A 24,848-nucleotide genomic window follows, 5' to 3' on the forward strand; every position below is an offset into this window, starting at 1 on the left:
GCAAAGCTTTCTTGTTATTTCTCTCTGGTTCTTTTCTGATGATGAGAAGTTAGGGTGGTAACCGTAGTAATTATAATACTAGCCCTGTCTTTTACCAGATGTGCCCACACATAGGATCTCCTCTGCACTGTTTCATCTTTGTCCCCTTTGCTCCACACACAGTTCCTCCAGGCAGGCGGGATGACTGATAATGCTGAGGTGTCCCAGGGAACAAAGACCAGAGGCCCATGTCCCTCCCTACGGGGAGGCAGACACCCCTTCTTGGTGAGGAACCTCAGAGCGAGCTAGCGCCCATCAACAGGGCAGCAAGTCAGGGCTGTTGAGATAAAAGCTGCTTTCAGGACTGAATTACCCTAAACAGTTCTGACATCCAGCAATCTGCAGGAGTTTTTAATGGCTCCTGCGATAGCGGCGTGCTGTGTTCTCTGCCACCCCCCGCTCCCCAAGGGAAAGTCAGCAACACATGGCAGAAGAGAAAGGTCACAGAAAAAACACTCCTCTGAAAGCAGAGCTGTAAAAATTAAGTTAAGGGAGGCCTTGGGGCTAATTTGCTTATTTCCAAGTTGGCTTCAGGCCAGAGTTGTGCTAATAAAGTATTTGATATTGAGATGGGTGCTGTGGACTCACCCATCTGCGGGCTGCACATAATGGATTTGGGTTCGAGGCTTAAGTGGGGAGAGGTGGTGGTTTAAATGCCAGCTCCGCCATGCGCGGGCCTGAAGAGTCCCGGCTCTCTGCCTTGTCTGCTGTTGTCTGCAGGCTGGGAGAGAAGATCTGATCTAGTGCATCAGCACAGGGGTTATGTTATTAGGATTTGCTGCCTCCGGCTGGAAGGCCCAACTGGCTCCTTAGAGAGAGGCAAAAGTGTGGAAAACCACAGCCCCTCGTTGCTTTATTCTCAGTAACACTTGCACAATAATCCTTACAAGGCCCTCGGGATTGTAACAGCTCTGGCAGATGGGCAGGCGGAGGTGCAGGAAGCCCAACTGGCCAGTGGATTTGGAGCTAAAGAGATTCTGACTGCTGAGCTTGGGTCCCAAATCCTCTAGGATGAATGGGAGAACTGAGATATACAAGAGGGTGAAAAATCCAAAGTCAAGGGCAGAAAGGAAAGCAGCGGGGAGCATTAGGACTAAATGGTGGACCCAGAAGAGAAGGCAAAGCATGGAAGAAAAGAAGGGAAGAGACGCTTCTCTCTTACTCTTGCCTGCCATGCAGTCACGGGGCTGGAGACATGGCAGCCATTTTGGGACCCATGAACAAAAGGACAAGAGGAACTCAGAGAGTTGAGCCTTGACATTATCAGGCACTGAACTAATGGCAGTACTCACTTTTAGGGCCACTGAGTTAACATTAGCATTCATCTATAAAATAATTTTTGTTATGCGACGGGACTATTCTTGGAGCCCTCAGCCATCGGCTGGGATCTGCTTCGACTTGAACAGAGTAGCCTATAATCGAGATCTCCCATCTACCTGCAATGAAAGCACCACTGACCAGAGAATCCTGCTGCTCTCCTGGAAACAGCAATGCCAGCTTGGATTGTGATGAGATGCTTCTTCAGAGCCCTGCAGGTGGCCATCCTGTAGCTTTCCTTCTTTGGTGGAGAGCTGGGTGCCTGAATCACACCCCCGGCCCATTCTGTTCAGCCAAGCTGCGCTCTCTCCACCCACTCCCTGCTGTGTCTCAGCACACTCATGGTCAAGGCCTCTAGAGCTTATGGGTGCTGTAGCCATGTCCTGGAGGGCCTTGATGGCTTCCCCAGGCCACGCCAGCCTAGAGTAAAAAGTAGGTTCTGCTCCGATGCACACTTGAAGGAACCTGAACTTTTCTCCCCTGACTCCCCATCCGCCACTGTGGCTCCACCCCCTCGACCTGCTTCCTGTTCTTCCCAGCACGTCCCTCTGAGACTAAGTCATCTGTCCGAGAGTTTGTTTTCTGTCCCTGCACTAGGTGAACGTGCTGAGAGAGAAGGGCTTCCTCTGCTTGCTCACTGCCTTGTGTCCAGGGCCTAAAACAGTGTAGAAGGTGGAATGTGGCTAATAAATCTTTGTTAAACAAAACCAAAACCAAAACAAAACAAAATAGGAAGAAAGAAGTAGGCCAGATACCAGCCACCAACCCCCCCCTGAGTAGTTGGGGGGGTTCATGCATACTGGGGTGCCCTGTGTGGTCACTGTGGTGCTTTTGGCCCTTTGGAGCTCCTGTTTTGGTATTAGAGTGCTAGGCCAGCTGAACTGGAGCAGTTCTGCCAGTATAAATGCGTGTTTGCCAGAAGGCTTTTTGTCTCTTACCCATGATTGAAAGAGGGTCGGCTCGCAAGGCGCTGGTGCACTCACATTCTCACTTGAGCACACACGCACACACACAGCTCACACTCACACACGCACACCCACACACACAGCTGAAAGGCGGGGGGCTCTGCGTCTTTAAGAAAACACTTGTGTTCTACTCCTAGCAGGGTAGACGCTCCACTAACCCCATGGCTTATGGAACTGATCAATTCAGAGGCTGAATGAGCTGGAAGCAGGATCAACATCATAAAGCCAGTTGAGGGGAAAGAAACAGTCTTCTTTTCCAGGGAGCTATTCTGAGGCCTAGGGAGATTTTCTGATTCTAAGTTAGGTTTCGGGACAACTCAAAGCTAACCCTTATTTTCCTCACTTGCTAACATTGATCTTGGAACATGATCATTGGATCTGTTAGTCACTTACTAAGAAATAACCATTAGATGAATACAATTTTCTCTCACCTTATTATAATGCACTATGAAAACAAATCAGGCATCCCCAATTCAATCATTTGGGATATGTTTGAAAAAATTTTCCTTGAGAAGGTTCTGGAGCCTCCATTATTTTCGAGATCTTGACAAGCTTTAGAACATGGCCAGGATCAGGAGGCCAGAAACTGGAATTTGCTTGGAATTTTTGCAAACATTTTGAGGAAAATATACCCAGATGCATATTTATGTGTGCACTCACAGGGTTTGTGTGTACACAAAAGAATGCAGAACTCCTAAGAGGAGGTGGGTTGGAAATACATTCAATATATGTAGAAGGCAACATGTGAGGAATGAGCAAATTGGCCCAAACTTTTTGGTTATATATTTTAATGATCATGTTACTTATAATATTACAACATTTTATATTAGTATATTGTTTTTCTATCTCTCAAAGCGTGTTAGAAGTGATCTCATTTGCTCACCACAATAGCCAGCTCTGAGAAAGATCCTACTATATAGATGAGAAACTGGGGCCCAGAATGTGCACCTCTCTTGAAGTCATATAGCTAGAACCTCAGTCTCTAGGACTCTCTGCCAATCCACTTATCATCTTGCTGTTCCCTGGCACTTAGTAGGTGCTTCATGAATATTCAAGTGTCTGTGAAATATTGAATAGATAGGCTTGAGATAGACTCTAGGAATTCTGCCCATCAGAATCCCTGCTGGGCTCTCAGAGCTTCCTGGTGATTGGCTGACCTCTGGCACGCAGTGGCCACTGCAGGTGGTCTCTACGACGGCCCAGTGATCTCCACCTCCTGACAATCAGACCCTGGGTAATACCCTGCCTTTGAGTATAGGCAGAGATCTGTGAGCTGCTTCTAATCAACTGAATACAGCAAAGGTGATGAGATGTCATTTTCACCTGTATGTTATAAGATTGTAACTTCTGTCTTGCTAGAAGACTGTCTGTCTGTTTCTCTCTCTCCCCACTGGCTTTGAAGAAGCAAGCTGCCATGGTGGGGAACAACTGAGGGTGGCCTCCAGCCAGTTAGAAACTGAGGCCCTCAGTTTAGTGGCCCTCTGGGAACAGCCAATGACCACGTGAGCTTGGCAGTGAACCCTTCCCCAACAGAGCTTTCAGGTGAGACCCCAGCCCTAGCTGACACCCCAGCTGCAACCATATGAGAGACCAGGAGGCAGAGGACCCAGCTGAGCTGGGTCAGGTTTCCTGACCTTGCAGAAGCTGATAGAGCAAATGTGCACTGTTTTAAGCCACTCTGTTTATGGCCATTTGTTATGAAGCAATAAATAACTACCCAGCCACCCGAAGCCCCTGCTCTGCAGCTAGTACTTTCTTTGGCCTCCTTATCTTTTGTATAAGCAGCCAGCAGGGAGGGCAGGGGCTGGGCCCTGCCCTGTGCCCTCTCTCTCCTCCCTGACTCAGTGAGAGCTCAGGCAACTCCACCTCTGGTTTCTTTTCCTATTGGTAGAGGAGGGGCAAGTAGGGAAGACCCCCTTCACGATCAAGAGTTAGTATTTTAACCTTTTAACCTTTTTCCTCCTAGATCCTCTGTCCAGCTCTGGGCCTAGATGAATTAGAAAAAAACATTTCTTTGTTCAAGACCACTGAAGCTTTGCCGCAACAAGCAGAGGGGTGAATAGGCTCTGAAAAGATGCGGGGTTGTTTTACAGGCAGAAGCAGCAAGTCTGGGAGAAGAATGATGTGAAAGTGGTCTTCCCAAACAAGTGCTTAATGCACTTGCTCTGATGGAGGGGCCTTTTGTGTTCTGCTAGTCTTCGAGCTAAATGATCTTAATCAAGGCATGCTGAGCCAGAGTTCCTGGATCATTTATTGTCTCCCACTTATGTAACCTTTCACTGAAACAAATGGGAAAAAACAACATGTTTTCTCTGGCCAGCCCAGAGAGAGAAAGGCAGTGGTTCCTGTCTGTTGCTCAGAAGAGCAACAACATCGACTTCGTGTTAGGGTATTTTGTCAGTAGCTTTGCTATAATTCAGCCTCCACCTAGCATTAGACGGGAGGTTCATGAGGCATTTTTGAGTCCATCAGAGCAGGGTGGTGCTGCGATATTTCTCCAGCGAGGCTAGGGCTGGGGAGTTTTCAAGTAACAGTATTGATGCCTTGCTATCTCACAGAACACTGTGTTTCTTTTTGAAAACAACGATCAGTTCAGAATAATTTGCAATGCACCATTGTAGGGCAGGAAGAAGTGAGGGCACCTGTCCTAATTCTAGATGTGCCAGAATGGGAAGTCTCTTCTGTGCTGGAATAACGGTGGCTTCATTCTGGGCTCATGTGGACCAAGCTCTGGGTGACGCATTTTTCAAGAGCAGCACTTTGACTTGTTCACAGCCTCGGACCCCAAGGTCCCCAGCAAAGGGTTTGATACAGAGGAGGCACCCAATCTGTGCGTGTGAAATTGAACCATATGCGTCTTTATTCCCTAGGATTGGGGTTCAAGGAAAGCAACGATGTTGCCTGCATTGGACACTGAGCTAAATCTCCTGGGTGCAAAGAGAATAGCCAATGTGGACGCAACAAGAGCTTCTCTCCTGGTGCTGGTCAGCAACTGTGCGGTACTCGATATTGCTCTTAACAGGCATGGGTTTAGAGTGGGGAAGACTGTAGAGAGAGCGGCTTGATTTGGAACTCTGGCTCTGCTGATCAGAGGGGCAATTCACATAACCTTCTGATTCTCCATTTCCTCAATTCTAAAATGGGAACATAACAGTGGCTCATGCAGCTCGCTGTGGGTCAGGCACCTCTGTGAGCTCCTGACATGTAGTGACGCACGTGATCCTTGCATCAAACCTGTGAGATGTAGGTACGAATGATCTGGGCACCATTTTTTGATGCAAGGAAACAAAGGCACAGACAGGAGAAGGGAGCTGCCTACAGTGAGAGGCCCAGCTGGGATTTGGACCAGGTAGTCTGCATTCTTAAAAATAATGCCATATTGCTTTTTCATAGCAACACCTACCCTTGCGGTGTTTGTAAGAATTGAACCAGAGAGACACCGAATGTGCTTAGGGACACATGGAAAGGGTCAGAACATACACTGGGAGGCCCTGTGGCTGGTGGGCACTCTGCCTTCAGCCCAGCCTTCCGTTCTATCCTGTCACTGTCACCAGGTTCCTGAGGAAGTGCTATGTCTCCCTTGGCCCTCGGTGTCAGCCACTTCTTGGGGATGTTGACTGGCTCTCCAGCCTGCAGTGCCTCTTCCACTGCAGCAGATTCATGGGTCAGGAACGGGGATCATGAATCACAAATTAGTTCCATGCCACCCCTCTTCCTGGAACACAGCATGCTCTCTCCCAGGGAAGGGGGGCACAGCCAAATGAACAGTGACACTCCAAATGGGAGGGCACTGAACCTGCTGCAGTGACTGGGGACCCACAAACCTTGTTAAGGCTGGCGCTTCATGCATCATCACTAGGGTGCTTGCTATAAATAGGTGGTAACCAACAATTAACAAAATAAGAGAGAACCCACAGCACATGGTACCAGCAGGACAGCCGAGCAGGGACATGGCCAGCGCCTGAATGGGCTCCAAGGGCTGTATTTATGGCCCCATGCCTGCCATCTCTTAAAGAATTGTTCCCCTCCAGTTGAATGGCTGCTAACAGAAGTGCCTTCCAAGTGCTCCAGTGAAGGTGGAGGCACACAGGGGAATGCCAATTAGCTGCAATGATCAGTTTTCTTACATGTGCGTGGGTACATTGCCTGCCCAGGGCACTGTCTTAAATGTTAGTGAAAGGTGTAGATATGCTCTGTTTAAGCAAAAACTAGCATAAGAGACAGGTTTTCCAGAACAAAGAGACCCTGCTGGAAGACCTGTTCAACAGTGGTTCAACAGTGGTTCAACAGTGGAATGTTCAACATTCATCTATGATTTCTTTATCCCAGCTTTGCCCAAATATTTATCTGGCTTAGAAAATTTTACTTTCTGTGTAATTTTTTTTTTTTTTTTTTTTTTTTTGAGACAGAGTCTCGCTTTGTTGCCCAGGCTAGAGTGAGTGCCGTGGCGTCAGCCTAGCTCACAGCAACCTCAAACTCCTGGGCTCCAGTGATCCTTCTGCCTCAGCCTCCCGGGTAGCTGGGACTACAGGCATGCGCCACCATGCCCGGCTAATTTTTTTATATATATATCAGTTGGCCAATTAATTTCTTTGTATTTATAGTAGAGACGGGGTCTCGCTCTTGCTCAGGCTGGTTTTGAACTCCTGACCTTGAGCAATCCGCCCGCCTCGGCCTCCCAAGAGCTAGGATTACAGGCGTGAGCCACAGCGCCCGGCCTTTCTGTGTAATTTTTAAGAATCATGTTGTTTAGCCTTTTATAAAAGTTGTATGATTTAGGGCAAGTTACTTAACCTCCCTGGACCTTAGTTTCCTCATCTGTAAAAGGGGAACAATATAGCACCAGCGAATGAGCTGATGCACGTGGAAGAGCCGAGCACGGCTCCGCACACAGCAGTGTTCTGCAGGCTGAATACAGAGCAACAGGACACCAGGCCTTTGCCATCTGAACGATGGAACCTTAAAGGATGCCATGTGTCTCTGAGCTCACCTCGTCACTTTCCCAAGGCCCACGCTCCTCATCTGTAAGGAGGCGTTCAGGCTGCAGTCCCAGGTCCCTAAACTTTGTTGCTAATCAGACTTTCCTTGAGGGCTTGCTCTTTTTGTTTTTTCTTGTGTGGTTTTTTTTTTTTTAAAGGGGTAGGGGGTTGTGAGGAGGGGTGTTGAGTTGTCTTGTTTGTTTTTGTTGAGACAGAGTCTCCCTCTGTCACCCTGGGTAGAGTGCAGTGGCGTCATTGTAGCTCACAGCAACCTCCAACTCCTGGGCCGGATCTAGTTCCCCCACCTGCTGGCCAGCTCACTGCTGTGCTGGCCAAGTCTCTCATTCTGCCTGTAACTGGGCATTTCTGGGGAAAGCTGGTAATGACATAATTAGCCCAAGAGTCTAACCCAGGGACCCCCCCAACCCCAGTAAGTTGGCTCCCCATTGCCCCACCGACTTGTCTCTTGACCTCTCACATCTTAGGACCTCCCGCCTCCAGAATTGGCATACAGTGAGGCTCTATGGCTAAAGAAGGGATCTTGGCTTGCTTCCTGTCCCCGCCTCGCATATGATTGTCTGCAAGGCTAGGAAGGAAGATGCCAGGATTTCTTGGAATTGGATTAGAATACATTGTCTATTTAGGATCTGAGTGAATACAAAGGCAAGGGCCCTCCACTATTGGGGTGCTCGGCCAGGCCTGCAGGGCCCGAGTGCAGCAGGCTCCAAGGAAAACAAAGATCCCCCCTTGAATGGTTCTAAGGGAGGGGGGCCCAGCCTGCAAAGCCTCCTTTCCAACAATGCCGTCATCCCCAGAAGGGCGCGCTTGGAACATAATGGCTCTAGCTACAAATTCTATTAACTCTAATAGTTGTTCTGTGGTGAATGGATAATGCATTTAGCAGAAATAGACCCAATCAATTTATATGAAACACATAAAACTTTCTCATTGGAATTGGCATCTGTTCTTGACTCGCAGGAGCATGTGTGGAAATGGACAGTCTGTCGCCCTCACTTCTGGGCACATTAGCAGTGCCACAGGTTAATTGGGCCAGATAAAGCGATGGCTCCCTTGCGACATGGCCCTTCAGCCCTTGGAAGCGTCGAGCTGGGAACGGGAAGGGAGTTGGACTCTGTCCTTGACTTTTTTAAAACAGCATTTCTCTGCCTCCGTCTGTGTTCACAGTAGCCCTCTCACGTGAGCGCTGTCACCAAAGGTTTGGTGACATCCCCAGGAGGGGAGGCCACACGAGGGAGAAAGGCCCCAGCCCACAGCTTGGGGGTGCAAACCAGCCTGTCCCTGTGAGTGTTCTGACTCCTAGTCCAGTGCTCTTTCCAAGATTCTGTGTATTTTTAATTGCTTTTATTCCCCTTTGGCAAGAGATGTGCACTCAGAAAATGGTAGACCAACCTGTCCCCAGACATTCAGAGACAAGGCTGTGGTTTTGATGCCAAAGCTCCACAGTTAGGACCGTGGGATTGGGTCCAAAGTTTGAGATGGTTCTTATGTTAGCTGAGCTAATGCCCTCTGGCCCTCCATACTCAGCACATAGGGGTAAGGAAGCTGGGGCAGGCCACTGGGTCCGGGGGCCTGTGGTCCTCACCTGCGCTGTTTAGGGAAGGAGCGTGGCAGAGCCTGCTTGCACCTCTGCACAGCTAAGATTCATTGCTGTGGGAGACGGAGAGGGAGAGAGAGAGGAGTGATAGGAACCTGGCTCTGCAGCCCCGCGATTGCATCATACCCAGCATTTGGTTAGCGTAATTGTAGTGCAAAGCTGACAAATGTGATTTCCCTGGACTTGATAATACTCGCCCCATTTTCTCTTTCAGCTTCTTCATCTGATTAGCTGACATGACTCAGAGGCTTCCAAGAACGCTGCACGGAGCACCTGGCCAGGCTTTCCCCTGCCCGCCTGCGCCAGCGGCTCAGCCCTGCTCTGTGGGCTGGGAGGTGAGGAAACCCCAGACCCGGGAGTCGTGCCGAGCCCCTCCTGGTGGCAAGGACTGGCGTGGGATGTGATGAGTGTTTGGGGAGCCTGGAAGGTCCGTAAATGTTTTCAAAAGACCCCATTGGGCCTTAGTGTTTCTAGGGGTTGCTCTAATGCCCGCCTGGAGGGGAGTTGAAATGCCACCAGCCACCTTGTTCCAGCCCAGCAGACACTGACAGCGCTGAACTTTGGAAAGAAAATCTTATTATCTTGTCTCCTGGATTCTTTGTCAAAGAGCTGGGAGCTGATTTGTTTACTGTTCATGCCGGGGCTCCTGTCTGGGACTCCCATCCCTGCTCTTTTCCCTTTTTTTGCGTTTATCTCTGATTGGAGACTTTGAGACCTGGAAGTAGCTGAGCTGGGTGAAAGAATGTAGACTTCGGGGTGACATCCTGGCCCCACACCCTACCAGCCACGGGACTCTTACATTCTCCTATACCATTTATTTATGTTTTTTTTATGTCAGCATATTACAGGGGTACAAATTTTAGGTTACATATATTGCTCTTTTCCTGATTCCTGACTCGGTAAAAACAGCAACTGTCTCCAGGATGGTGTGAGGACTAGTTGTGGAAGCAACTGGGCCCAGGGTCAGCCATGCTTGCTGATTGTCCCTTTCCTTCCCTTCTCCTCCCTGGCCTGTCCCTCCGTCCTTCGCCAGGGGTCTCCCAGGCAGAAGTTCCAAGTGTGGGTTTGCAGACATGCCCTCCCTGTTCATAGGCCACTCTCCTCGCTGGGCCAGATGTCAGAACAATGAGTGCCAGGTCAGCCTCATCCCTGCTGTGGCCACACACAGTGCCGGAAACAGAGGAGCCAGGCTGTGTTTGCGGGGTGGTCAGTACTGAGTGCTGTGGCCCTACCCTTGGCCTTCAGGAGTCTGCCCCGACTGCATCTCCTCCCAGAGCCCTCCTCTGCCTTCTCTCGCTGCAGCCTCTTGTTCTACCACCTCTGACTGTGGCACCAGCCACAGAGGACGTGTGTGAGGACCGTGGTGGGCCTTGGTGAAAGCTGGGGGGCCCGATGCCCGCCGTGCCACCTGTTCTCCCTGAGCAGGGGCTGAGTCGGGCTCAGTGGACGTTGTCCTGTGGGTTTGCAGACACGCCCTCCCTGTCCCCCAGCAAATCCTCCCAAGAAAGCAGAGACACCCCCACCACACACGTGGGGGTCTGCAGCAGGGCGGGACTGGGAGATCTAAGTCGCAGTGGGGAGAGATGCCTCCTGCCGCTGGATCTCAGCGAGGAAGGGCGCGGGGAGCCAGGCCCGGCTTCTCCCTCCCCTGAGCTGCTGCTGCACGCAGCAGGGCTTCCCGGGAAAGCAGTGGCTCTTTACTTGGTGACCTGACGCCTTCCTGCAGAGCCTCAGGTACAGGATATGGCTCCTAAGGCCGCCCAAGGATGTATCTGGCTCAATGTCCTCTTCCCTTGGAGTTGGGGTCACTCGGAAGGAAGATGGAAAACTGACCTACAGCCACCGCTTGAGGCTTGCTCCGAGGCTGGAGTCAGGGATGAGGGGCAAAGTTACCCGGTGGGGGAGGTTGTGTTCCAGCTGCTGTTCTCTCCAGCCTCTCAGGCAGTCTTGGCTTCTAATTTTATTTGCAGGTGGTGGGGAGTCATTGTCGCTTGAGCCACCACATGATTTCATTAGCCTGAGTGGCCACTGGGCAGGCCCTTATTGACAAGCCTTTTAGGGACAGTAGGAGTTATGTGGCAATAAACCCAGGAGTCGGGCAGGGTGGATGGCTGCTTCCTAAGTGCTGGCTGCAGAGGGGCTGGCTGCTGACATCTGAGATCTGAGCTCAAGCGTCCAGCTGCCCACTGGTCAATAGATGTTTCTGGAGTCCTTGCTATGTAATCAGTGCCCGTGGGTAGGCTGGGCAGGTGGCTGTGGCCGTGTTTACTTAGCACACTAAAGGGAGAAGTCTGGCCTCTTTCCTGATTTTATAAATTTATAAACTCCCTAGGTTTATCACAGGGAGGTCGTAGTTGACCCAGACCCAAGGGGTGAGTGGGGTGAGTCAGTGGCCTTGGGTAGCAGAGGCATGTGGAACAGGTAAGTTAGATGGCTGCCTCCCTTCAGTTAGACATTGTCATGAGCCATGAGGCCAGGTGGGAACTCGAGAGGGCTGCGGGTTAGTGGGCCAGGCTCCCCTCTGTGTGGAAAAGTGGAAAGGTGTTTTGAGATTCTAATTAAAGGTAAGGAGAGGGGAGGGGTGTTGGGAAAAGCAACTAACTCCCCTGGGTTTGGCAGCTGGATTCAATCAAGGCAGGAATCAGGAAAGCCTGAGAGTTAGTCTTGGGGCAACTTTTCCAGGGACAGAAAGGAAAAGATTTCTTTGAAGACAAAACAAAGCTAATATAAGTTGGTAACTGATGAATTCAGTGGTAAAGGTATACACACCTATATATTTGTTGTGAATATAAGGATTTGACATTAGAAGGAGAAATTAGAGATTTATCATTGATCTGCTGTTATTTTCATAAAGATTTATCTTTTACAGGAAATAGAATATGGTGGACTGTGAGCTGTGCACCCGCTTCTCCAGGGTGCTCATGTATGAAGACGCCTCATGTGCCCAGGCACCAGTGCTCACTGGGAGGAACCCCGTGGTTTGCTGGTGTGGGGTCCCGGCAGCCTTAATCGGCTTCTCTGGGGCTGGGCTCGTAACCACCAGGAACACACTGGGCTTGGAGACTGTTCTAGGGGACTTCCCCTTGAGAAGAGCGGCTGAGAAGCTGCACCTATGGTCTGCAGCCAGAGGCTGAAGAGGGCTGCGTTTGAAGCAGCCGGAGCCCCCATGAGAAGCCTTCCAGCCCGAGATATGCCCAATAGGACAGCTTTGGAGGGGACCCAGGCTCTGGGGAAACTATGTTGAACCAGAAGCGTTTGAAGCTTTACCTTGATGGGGTAGTCTGCCCTTGGACGACAGATAACCTTGGCCTTGGGCCCAACCCTCTGAGGAGGAAAATAATTCTGACAGTAAGGCTTGCTTTGTTCAGCACAGGGGGAGTGGTTTTGAGGAATTAAGTGGAGGCAAGAATACCAGCTGGGTTCTCTCATTTAGTGGGGCTTGAGCATTCCCCAGACATGGAGGTAACTTGTTCCTTTGTACAACTTCCAGTGGCTTTCTTTGCTCAGGTAATACAAGAACCAGCTTCTTCTTGGAGCCCCATAGAATGTAGGTGATATTCCTTCTAAAGGTTCACCATTTTACTCTTTAAACACATATCACCAGCCCAGATCACAGCACGTATTTCTTCTGTCGTTTGCAACAAGAAATCACTTTGCTCAGATTTGTGAGCGGAACACTTACCTGTAGGGTCAAAGTCGGGGGTCTGTCTTGGTATATTTTCCGGGGGTTTCAGCTCCACGTTTGGGTTTCTGTCAAACAGATTTCTTGATTTGGGTGCTGCATTCTGTGACATCTTGTCCTCTCCACTGACTGGAAGAGAGAAGCCCCCAAGGGCTGAGTTAGGTGAGGCTCATTTCTAGGATGAGAGAGATGTAGCTAAACCAGGGAAGGTGGGAGAGGTAGGCTTAGGTTAGGGAGGGGTAGCAAGGCCATGGCTCGGCAGGGTTGGGGGACAGAGTGCCAGGGACAGGGTGAACTCACTGGTGAGGTAGCAGTCCAGGCTGATGGAGATGTTGTCAAAAGCCACAGTGGCTCTGGATCCTTGTCCCCACCATGCGACTATCTGCAGCCAGAACCTGTGTGTGTCAGGAGGAATGTGTGTGAGGAACAAATGGGCTTGGTTGTGTCTTAGCATTAGGCACCTAGCACGGGGTTGCGGATCCCCTGGCTCAGAATGTCAATTTCCATCAGCATTCCCTAACCCCAGAGCAGTGTGAGAGAACAGCAGTCAACACCTCCCCTTCCTCTGCAATGCAGAGCACTTCCCCTTCCGAAGTGGTGCTCCGTAATGTCAATGGGTGACCCTTGGACCCTAAATCCAGTGTGGAGTTTGGGGCCTGGGATAGGACTTCCTAATAACCCAAGGAGAACACCTTTGCTTTCTGGATGTGCGGGGTGTTTGGAAATGGGTGGGTTTGATATTCAGCTGGGGATCCCTGGTGGGGCTGAAGTCACTATGAAAATATTGAAATGCTTCTGTTCCAACTGAAAAAGAACCACTATCCCTTGAGCACTCCCTGCCTGTTGCTTCAGGCAATCTGGCTCCCTCCCTTGTACCCCCTGAATTTCCCAATTAACCAGCAACCAAAGGGTTAATCCTTTGGCTAGCACAGCTGGGTCTTGTCCGGCATCACTTGAGGTTGCCCAACTGGTTGTGAAATATTAAGTGATTTGATTACACCTCTGGGAGTGTCTGTAACCAACACAGAAGGGTAAGGGTCATAAAATATCCACTGAAATATTGTTTCTTTCCAGCTCTTTCATAGACTTGGAGGGCAGGTCCTTTCAGGGAAGCCTTCACAGTGAGATAAACAGAAAAATACCTTTGGTTGGTTTGTTTCCTTGGAAATCATCTCCCTGGAAGGCTCTCAAACCACCCTTTCCTGCTGTAAAGTGAGGGTTTCTTGAGAACCTTCGAAACCATCCCCACCCTCCAGAAAATCAATCCAGGATGACCTGCAGAACAGTGTGCAGTCTTTGGCATGGCTGTTAAAACATCGGGAGAAGGAAGCCATGCCCATCCGTTGGTGGCTGGATAAAACCCGTGTGGTGTAGCCACACAATGGGCTGCCACTCTGCAATAAACAAGAATGGACCCGGAGACATGGACCTCAAAAACATTATGCTAAATTAAAGAAGCCAGATAGTAAGTTAAAGACCTCATATTAAATGAGTCTGTTGATAAGAAACGTCTAGAATAGGCAAACCTATGGAGACAGAAAGCAGATTAGTGGTTGCCTGGGGCTGGGAGTGGGAACAGGATTGACTGCAAACTCGCACAAGGGCTCTTTTTGAGGTGATGAAAATGTTCTGAAACTGGATTGCGGTGCTATTTGTGCAACTCTATAAATTTGCCAGAAGTCATTGACTTGTACACTTAAAGCAGGTGAATTTTATGATATATAAATTATAGCTTGATAAAGCTGTTAGAAGAAAAGGGGGGGGGAGAGAGGGAGAGAGAGAGAGAGAGAAGGAGAGAGAGAGGGGGGGGAGGGAGGGAGGGAGGGAGGAAGAGAGAGAGAGAGAGAACGAACAAACCCGGGGTGGTAAGAGTGGAAAACTTGGACATTGGTGGGACCTGCAGTGTGGAGAAAGCAGGCTGGGCGGGTGCAGAAGGGACAAGAAAGAGGTTGTCAGCAGCGGGAGGAAAGGCACAGTGGAAGAACCATGAGGGAAAAGAGTGTTTGCTCACAGGGATCTGCAGTGAGTACACACAACAGGACCTCTTTGAGCAGATGAGCTCTGGCCAGCAGGGGGAGGCTTCAAGGCTGGCTTGGTTCTCCCTGGCCAGAGGACAATAACTGCCTCCTGTGGAGCAAAGCCTTGAAGTCAAAAGGAAACTGTCATCTAAGCAGCGTATTTGTGATCAATTATTCTTAACTGAAAGACTCCATACCCCTGCCTGCGTCTTCATCCGTCTTTTGACACCTGGCCACTCACAGATAATCCTTTCCGTCTGCAAGTCACAATCAGGGGACCCAAATCTTGTTTGATTCTAAAGAAGAAAAGCCTGCATGTGCTGTAGCCGTGGATCGGCCATCTTCCCACGATAGGGTCTAGGTGCCTGGCTCAGTCAGGATGGACCAGCAAGGAGGGCTGGCGGTTTGTTTGGTGTGGGAGGAGGAGAGCCCAGTGGAGAACCCCCAAATCCTGTTCTGGGGTGCTTGGGGTTGTTGGAGGGACAGCCTGAGAACCTCCTGCCCTGCCCGTGGCACTTGGGAACATACCTCTGAGAGGCACCTTTCATTCCACCTTGATAAGTAGCTATTTGCATTTTTTCCACAGCTATTGTGTTTTGGGCCCTACCTTAGGCCTATGGGGGATTGTAAGGCAATCGGACAGGAATGCCGTGTTCAAGATGATTACTGTCCAGTGGAGAGAGGAAGCCTATGTACATCAGTGTAGAATAAAGCAGAAAGAGGTAAACCCCACATGAAGGTGCAGAGGAAGTGCAGTGAGGGCTCAGAGAAAGGAGAAAGTACAGCAGGCTGGGGAGACTGGGAGGGCTTCACAACTGATATTGAAGTTGGTTTTGAAGGCAGGGAAGGACTCAAGGATGTGGGCGTGGGGCTGCAGTGCCAGGAGGAGAAGACATCTGGGGCAGAGGAGATGGTGGAGGGAAGCATCAGCAGGATAGATCCAACCTGCTTGGTTGGGAGGGGCAGGGAAGGAGGTAAAGATGATGAGGACGTTCAGAGGCCAAAGAGTTTCATGGAAAATGGTGAGCCATTGCAAGTTTCTAACAGGACAGTGTCAAATCAAAGACCTCTTTTAGGATAATTATGATGGGATTAGTAAACGGGATGAGAGGACACAGGAGAAAGGCAGGGGCGATTGCGTGAGAGGCACTTCTGCACACGTGCCTCATGCACCTTCATCAGGTTTCTCTGGCAGCCTTGGCAAGGTTGCAGCTGTGATTTTCCCCTCTCTCCCCAACCCCTGGTGTCTCCACAGAGGACACAGTCCATAGACGAGTTCCTGGCTTGAGCCTGTGTAACCCCGGGCAAAACAATGCCCAGGCCTGGAATTCTCAACTGAAAACCAGGGCCCTAACTCTGTTATCTCATTAAAGCAGATGCAAGCATTAGGGAAATGGGGCTTCCAGGTGGCAAGAGAATAGGCACCTAGAATAGAAGGAGTCTTGTTCCTTGGTGGAAGCATTAGGAAGGCACAACGGCTGCACTGCGGTGAGTCAGGGCAGCCAGCCCACCTTTCTCCACCTGGTCATCAGACCCTAATCTGTCATTTGCAGCCTGAGCAGCCAGGCCAGGCACTGATTTCAATGCTGAGCTGTATCAGTGGTGTACCTTCCAGGAGGCCTGAGGTGCCTGAGCAGACAGATGGCATGCATGTGCCTGTGGGGGAGGGGGACAGACTCCCTGTGGTCTCCTAAAAGGGCCCTTCCAGGGCAGCCGGGCATCTCCTGCCCCTCTCTGCACCTTCCTTCCTTACTACTGACAGATCAGAGCTGCGAAGTTCTCTAACAGCCACGGGGCCTCTTAGCATGGATGGGATGATGCAAGCTGGGGCTGGAATGGCTCCTAAATAGAAGAGTTTCTAAAGTGCTCTGCAAGGCGATGGCAGTGGCAGCTGCTGTATAAAAGAGTTTGATTGACACTGGGAATTGCACATATTTTGAGTCAGGAACACTTATAACAATCAGACGCGATCAGATGGTGACATGAAAAGATGCCATGCTGCCTCTGTTGGCCCAGGGGCCACATTGCCAACCTCTCCCCAAGGCTCCAGACTCTGGAGGCTGCAGGACAGGGATGGGTGGGATGAAGGTGGCCATGGCAGGGTGTAGGGGTATGGGGGGCAAGGTGAAGCAGAGGCAGTCTGGTGAGGGGCCTGGGGATGGCAGGGATAGGGTAGGGGGAAGGTGCAGCAGGACCAATCTAGGTATTGCTTTTCTCTGGGGTACTGGCCAAGAGACCAGGTGGGCACCAGGGCCACCCAGGTTCAGGCTTCTCTACTGTGGATGGAACCTGGCTGTGTGTCTTTTCCTCTCAGGTGAAGAACAGGTTGTTCCTGGCTCCGCTCACCCTATCCATGCTGGAGATGGGCAAGGCTTCCTCAAGTTGCTCAGAGCCTTTCTGGCCCAACCACTCCTTCCTGTTGAGCCCCCCCCCAAAGCACAAGTACCATGGCACTTTCCAGAGTCATCTGTGACCTCAGGTTTTGGGTTCTACCACTTACCAGGTGGACACTGTGAGTCTGAGGGCAAGTTCTGGCATGTACCAGGTGGACACTGTGGGTCTGAGAGAAAGTTCTGGCATGTACCAGGTAGACACTATTGGTAGAAGAGAAAGTTCTGGCATGTACCAGGTAGACACTCTGGGTCAGGGGGAAGGCAAGGTCCTTGGCACATGACTGCCAAGACTGCAGTGGCCAGGTGGTTCTAATGAACATGTAGGGTACTACACTGTCCCCAGCTCAAAGCCTCAGCCCTGGTGGGGAAAGGATACTGAGTGCCTAAGGAAGGAAGAGCCATCCTTTTCCTCTCTGTGGGCAGCCTGGTTAACCACTTCGGTACGAGCGTCTACTATAGTCGACAGCGGCAGATGAACATACACAGTGACTTTAGCCAATAGCTGTGATGACTTTTCTAATTTTTCATTTAACAAAATAAAATTGTGAACATTTAAAAATAACGTAATGAAAACATATATGTATATGTTACCTATTTTGATTTACATTACAAGTAAAGCTGCCTGTAAAGTAAAACAGGCTTTCAGTGCTTTCAAGCTTTCCTCATCACACAAGAGCAAAACAGATTCCTCATCAATGCACAGCACAAACTATCATGCAGACTATGAGTGCCGGCTGTGGGCAAGGTTTCCTGGCCAGTGAGAGCCGTACCAAGGTGGTTAAGGAGAAGGGAAGAGTCGGCTCTCTGGGGTTCCTCCCGCTCTCTCCCCAGTCTGTGTATTGAAGACTGTGGCCCAGGAGCCTCCTCTCTGCCTGAGTCCTTAGCAGTGGAGATTTGCTCCCTGCCCTGTGATACTTCATACCTGCTCAGCTCTTTCTGTTTCTCTAAAGAAGGCACTTCTGATTGCATGGGTTGTTGTTGCTTTTTCTCCTTTTTCTAGCCGGTGGTTTGGAGCTTGTGGCTAAGACAGACTTGGCTAGAGATCTTGGTTGCAGGCTTTGCATAGAGAACACGTCCACCCTGATTTGTCTTGTTCAGCTCCACAGAGAGGCCTTTTGAAAGTTGGCTCAGTAAAGATCTGGGAGGTGGCCATTTGGGCAGTGGGCCAGGTTTAGAGGGACAGCTTTGGAATTGGGTGCCTCCCAGCCTCACCGGGAAGATCTCTGCCTAGGAAATGAGGATGCTGCTCACGTACAGCTTGGAAATGTACAATACTGTTCAGGCAACAGACTGTTAATGGACAGTGAATATAATGCCTTATTTGCCACCCTGCCAGCCTCAGGGATTGACAAACCTAATTAAGTTCACTTAATTATTTTAAGTAGCGAACAGAAAGGTGTGCATCTGAATGCAGACTGAAGGGATAGCCACGCTTTGGAGGGAGAAAGCAGGAAAGAGTGGCCAGACTGGGTACAGGCATTTGCCGACTGGGCACCGCGTCTCAGATTCCTCCATCGGCCACTTAGTGCGCTCGGGAGGAGGGAGTGTTCTGCATCCCGCTTTGCAGCTGGGGCTCGTCTGGGCTCTGGCTGCTTAGGAGAGAGCTGGCAGATATTGCCGAGGAAAAACACTTTCTCCAATTTCTCACTGTGCAGTTGATTTGCTCTGCTAAAGTCTTCTAAAATGGACTGTCACAAAGCTTGGGGGGCAGGATGCATTTCTATTGGAATAATGCGTGGGATGAGGAAGCCCTGCCACGTCTGTCTTATCATCTAAAGTAACCAACTTCATTCCTGGGTGAAGAGGAGGGGCTGACGGATCACTCTGGATCCCTGGGACCAGCCCTGGCCACATCGACCCGAAGCAGGGCTGAACATGTGTGTCTGGGCTCTAGGAATCTTTGGCCCCTGCACAGTGAAGTGGGGACAGGCTGGACATTCAAGGCCAGACTTGGGAGTTGGTAGCATCCCTCCTGCTCAGTGCCATTCTCAGAAGTTATTTCCCACCTCCTGACTCGGTTTCCCATCTGGGCAGTGATGCCAGGAGCAGTGGGAGAAGCCAATAAAACAGAGCTTCCAGGGCTGCCAGGGCCCTAGGGATCTTTCACAATGAATGTGGCTTGGTAAGCAAGCCCTTCTGGAACATAAGAGGGAAAATAGATTTTCAGTCAGGCTGAGCAAGCACTCAGAGACACTCAGGCCTGTCAGCATTCTCAGTTCAAGGCTCCCAGGGCTTCCAGGCCCTGGCTTTCTGTGCTTGCTTTTGGGGGCTGAGAAGAAAGGATCCTGACTCCCTCATGTGCCCTGGCACGTCCCCCGTTGGAAAGACGTACCCGTAAGGATGTTCCACCAGGCCAGATGGAAGCCCATCTCTAGCAAGTTCCTGTTTTGTCACATTCTCTCAATCTGTGTCACATGTACTGAGCTCTGCGGGGCCCCAGGCTTTGAGGGAGAAGGCACAAGGGAGCATCTTGCTTCCCTTAGCCCTGTGCCCAGCTGTAGGCTTGAATGTGCCAAGTATCCTGGGGGGTTGGAGAGGAGGGCAGACAGAAAGAGAGAGGAAGGGCAAGGAGGAGGAGGGAGAATAGTGAGGGGAGAGGGACACCCTGAAGAATGGCAGGGACCTCTCGGGAGCATCATCTGACTCGCCTGGTCACATATGGAGACAGCAGTAGAGGCAAGATGGGAACTTGGGCCTCTCGCTCATCGCTTTTCCCGCCGCCCTTGCAGAACCATCTGACTTCTTTCATCTCATTTAGTCCCGTACGTGCTCCACACTACTGGGGAAGTACAAGCTCCTTGGGACGACTGGGGTTGTTGGGGGCTGTCTGGGACTGGAAAGCCCCTGCATTCATTCTTCTCAGAGAGACTGGGATGTCTCAGAACACATGGGTGTTCCTCCTGTCCTATGTGCCTGTGTTGCTGTGGCGTGGAGGGCTGAGATGGTGCAGAGATGGCAGCACTTCCAATGATGAGAAGACCAAGGAAAAGGCCAGAAGCATCTTTATGAGGGTGAACTGGCAGTCTTTCTGCTTGGTGGGGCTAAGTTTCAAAAAGTAGAGTGAAAACTGGGCTGTATGCGTGGAAGGACCCTGGGCGAGTCTCTGAAACTTCTAAGGTGCCATCTTGGTTTAAATAAATCTACATAACATGGGCATTTTCACAGTGGAAGCCTTTCTTTAGCACGAGATATTCTAATTTATTGTTCCTGTTCTATATTTTTATTAGAAACCTATGCTTCATTGGGCACTATTACAAATTACATACCCCCCCCCCCATGCACTTGAGCAAAGATTATTTATTTGAGCATCTACTTTGAGTCTGACGCTTGTGCCTGTAGCCTGGAGCATAGAGATGTGTAAGACGTGGACCTTACTCTAGAGCATTTCGAACAGGCATGTCATTCTTATTATTCACTGACCATGGGTTGCTGAAACCCCTTTTAGTTCTTTCCCCTATGGAGCTATGTATCTACACAAGCTGGAAGAATATTGCATTTGGGCAGTGAGAGAGAAATTAAGCAAGACTTAGAAGAACTAAATGTCTTGGAGAATGGTGGAGCTATGGGCAGAAGTATCACTCAGGAGTGGGGTGTACTGGTGGGGGCCATGCTAAAGGTGTGGGACACCAACCAGGCAGCTGCAAAGCCAGGTATAGGACGTAGGTGGACATACAGATGTATGAGTAGTCTGCGTGGAGGCAAGTGTGGGAGTCATGAGTACTGATGAATTTCCTGGGGGACAGCACAGGTAGAATTGGATTCTCCCTTGCTTCAAATACCAGAAGGCTAATTATCCCCTAAATCCCAGACTTTGTGCCTACGGAGAGGAGGGGCTGAGAACACAGAGCTACATTTTCAGAGGCATTTAAGAGTTATGAAAAACATATGCATCTGTTGACTTGTAAGCTGAGCTATGGATGTTACCAAGAAGGTCTTGAGCAGATCCGAATATCCTGTTATTTAAAAGAGGTTCGCTTAGTACCATTTTGAGCAACTGCCTCTTAAACCAGGCTCACGGGCCGGATCTGTCTCACTGCTTTGCACTCTTGATTGTAGAAACTTAGCAATCGAAAGCAACAACTTGTCCCAAACGTCACAGTAAATCAGTGTTAGAAATAGGATTTAAAGCTCAGAATTGCTAATCTACTCTTTGCTCCAATGATCTGGGATATTTTCGGAGAAAGAAACAGGGCCAGATCCTTCCAGAGATGAATGTTTGATTTGTATATATCAATGCCTGGTTGCACACTGCATGCGGAACCACTGGTCATATCTCTTCTCCTCTTCTTGAAGGGCGGCTGCTGCTTACCCACAGCTGGGAAAATGCACAATCTCATTCAGGCAACAGACTGTTCACAGACAGTGACCATAATGCCTTATTTGCCACCTTGGCAGTCTTAGAAATCGACAAACCTAATTAATTTCACTTAATGATTTTAGGTAGCCCAAGACTACTTAAGGCAGTTCAAGGCTGTCCTGTGCCAACAGAGCCATTTGGAAGGCAGCTGAGGAAGGGGCTATCTCCTCCAGCTCCTTCTTCCCCTCTTTCTGAGCTCTACTTGTTTTCCACTGGGTCCTCACAAGAGCCTCGGACAGTCTCCATACCCTGAGCTCCCCATCCTCCAGCCTATCTCTGTGCTCAACAGCTTTTTAGTATCCATTGCCCAAACTCTACAACACCTGGCCTACTGCCCACACTCACCCTCTCCCAAGGAGACTGCTCAGGATTTTCTGACACAACCTAGTGGGCTATTCTTGAACCCCTAGAAAGCATTCCTGTCTCTAAGCCTCTGCTTGCCCTGATGGTCTTCTCTGGCATGCCTATCTCTTTCCCATTTCCATATGACCTAAATTTTCCCTAAATTATAAGGGCCAGCTTATAATAAGCCCATTTTCTCTGTGACAGGTTCCTGGACTGCCTGGTACCTGCAGGTCACTGCACCATCTGAACACTGGCCAGGATCTGTTGGACTCTGCGCACTGCTGGTGTCTTCCTGTTTGCCTCTTAGTGCATGTGCTCTGTGTCCTCACCAGTGTGCAGGTCCTGTGATCCAACAATGGATTGGTAACATACCCCTTTCCACACTCTGTGCTTGATGGTGGCTTAATATATGTTTGCTGACAACATGACAGCCAATGACACTTCTCCAGTCACTTCTTGATTCCCTGTCCTGCCCACAAGAGACCTGGATCTGTCATTTTATGCCAGGACTTCCAAATGCAGTTGCACATCAAAGTTACCTGGGCAACTTTTAAAAACTACAGATTCCTGGTCCTAATATATGATCTACTAAATCAAGATCTCTGTGTATGAGATCTAGGACTCTGGAGAAAAAGTGTTTTCCAGATAATCATAATGTTCACCAAAGTTCATAAACCATTGTTCTATGCTGTCCTACTAATTTTAAGCCTTTCAAAAGCATTTTTCTTGTTAGTTTGTTTATTTAATTTTGTTTTTAGAAAGAAAACATTCAGAGAGAGAAATTCTGGAGGGATTTCTGGCAGAAATCCCTCCAGAAGACTTTATCCCTCCATAAGACTTTATGGCATCATAAAATTTTGGGAATGAAACATTCCTACCTTAGAATAGGTCTGGAATTTATCTCAGTCTTCAATTATGAGACTTTGTAGAGAGGAAGCCTGATCAATGAATATTCAGCGTAGCTGAGCGAGGAAGTGGTATTCTCAAGTGACGCTTTTGCAGCTGCCCTCTAAGTGCTGCCTTTCCTGGCTTATTCCATGATACAACATATAATTTTTTCCCTCTAACCCACTTTTCTTATTTGTGCACACAGCTAGACTACATTCCCCAGCATTCTTTGTGGTAGGTGTGGCCATGTGACTGAGTTCTAGCCAATGGAAAGGGAGCAGAAGTGATGACTCATAAAATCTTCCCATTTGAGATCCTCCAAGCTCTTTGCCCACTGGCTGGCTGAATGCAAAGGATTGCAAGGCCAGAGAACAGGGAGGGCCACAGGGTGGAAGGGCTTGGGTCTCTAACGACTAGGTGGAAGGCCACCCACCATCCAACATACTCGTTTTTTATAATATTTCACATGAGTAGGAAATACATTTCTTTTTTGTATAGCCTCCAGGATTGGAGGTGCACTGTTACTCCAGGTAGTGTCACCCTGAATCACATAGCATGTAGCACATGCCTAGCATTCAGGTGTGTTCAATGCACCTGGCACAGTTAGGCTGATGACTAACCCATGCAGAGGGTCAGAGTGATGGGTAAACCTCACCCCCGGCCAGCTGCAGGACTCTGCAGGACTCTTCCCTCACAGCTGCGGCCTCCCTCCCAGTGCACACTCCTCACTGCTCCAGGACTAGGGATGTGTCTGAGCAAGGCAGGGTGTAGTAAAAAGAGGGGTCCAGTGCTCTGGGATGCAGATGCAGTTTTCTTGTGCTCGCGTCTGTATACACAGGCTTTGGGCTCACTGACCAGGTTTCTGTCCTGCTCTGGAGGCCTGGACCCTCATTTTGTCCCCAGATTTTTACCTGACAGTCTCTCTGACAAGATATTCAGGTGGTCCAGGCTCTCTCCTCACAGTTCTCTTCTATCAGCTACTGATTGTGATAACACCCATTGCCTGTTGTCACTGAGAGTCATAGAAGACTTTTTTGATCATGAGAGAATGGTGTCTGAAAGAGGGTGGGATTTTGAGCTGGGAAATTGTGCCATAAATCCTGACTCTTGTGCTTCCTAATTGCATGCTCCAGGCAGATTATTTAACTACTCTGAGCCACAGTTTCTCACTGACAAACTGAGGACACTAAAATCTGACTTACGATGATGAGGACAAATGGGCACACATGCTTGGCTCACTGAGGACAGAATCCCTCTTTTCCTGTCCTCAGTCATGGCCCCAAGAGGCTGAGGCCATGGGCTCAAGGAGGTTCTGCAGCCCTGCCCAAGTCCCCTCAGTCTTGCAAGGCTGCCAGGAAAGCCAAGGACTCTGCTCCCATGTCCCTGGCTGGGAAGGTACAGAGAGCAAAGTCAAGTGTGTGCATGAAGGGTTTTGAGCCCCTTGGGGAAAGGACCGATGGGTTTAGTCAATGTACCTTGCCTGCTTGGCCTGAAATTGACCCTGAGACCACCATTTTCTCCAGTTCAAAGAACTGACTACAGCCTAAGGCCAATAAGCACGCCAAAGTCCCCAGGCTCTGTAGCTCTGGGAAGGGACACTTGTGCTGCCACAGCCCAGTTAGGAGTGGAGAGCTCCTTTTGTTTTCTTCACCCACTGTGATAAAGGGTTGGGGTTTGCCTGAGTTTATGGATTCAGGGCAATCTGAGTTTATGGACTCAGGGCATCCCACCCTTGGGATGTTGGTGGGAGGTGAGGGGGGGTTGGTTGAGATATTCCCCACCCTCTCCCCAAACATTGGAGCCTGTGGGCTACTCTGGGTTAAGTTCTTAGTTGCTGATAGTGAGTGAAAGAGCAAATGCAGGCCCACCTGGGGTGACAGTCATTGCTCTCTGCTCTGCTGGCATGGGTACATCTAACAGGGGGAGAGGAGTCCACTCGGAAGCGAGGAGCCCCGACAGCTGTGGCTTTCTCGGGGCTCCTGGGCTCCAGCTCCCTGAGCCTCCCTCCCCGCAGGACTCGTGTTCTATGATGTCACCATCTCGTCTCCCTGCTGGCATCCTTGATTCAATGGCGTTCTCCAGGGCTGGGGCTGCATTGCTTGCCTAGGTGAGCACATCAGTGGGGCAGTAAGTATTGGCTGGCAAATGCCTGGGTGATTTTGAAGGTTGAGAATCTTCACAGGACACTGGTGAAGTGTGAGGAAGGGAAGGAGAACCTCTCCAGAGGAGCCGCTATGTTTAATGGCAAGC

At 49.9% G+C, this 24,848-nt stretch overlaps 1 protein-coding gene across 1 annotated transcript in view; it reads right to left on the bottom strand.

The window, feature by feature from the left end:
• The window catches only part of ALK (ALK receptor tyrosine kinase), a 646,976-nt gene that overhangs the window by 59,291 nt on the left and 562,837 nt on the right, over positions 1-24,848 (bottom strand). Inside the window, exons 10-11 of the mRNA XM_012788333.2 lie at positions 12,898-12,992; positions 12,598-12,726 (exon numbers count right to left, since the gene is read on the bottom strand). Coding sequence (XP_012643787.2) covers positions 12,598-12,726; positions 12,898-12,992 — 224 coding nt within the window. The remainder of the gene's footprint in view (positions 1-12,597; positions 12,727-12,897; positions 12,993-24,848) is intronic.

This window comes from Microcebus murinus, chromosome 3 (genome assembly GCF_040939455.1).
Source record: "Microcebus murinus isolate Inina chromosome 3, M.murinus_Inina_mat1.0, whole genome shotgun sequence".
In the NCBI taxonomy this organism is placed as follows: Eukaryota; Metazoa; Chordata; class Mammalia; order Primates; family Cheirogaleidae; genus Microcebus; species Microcebus murinus.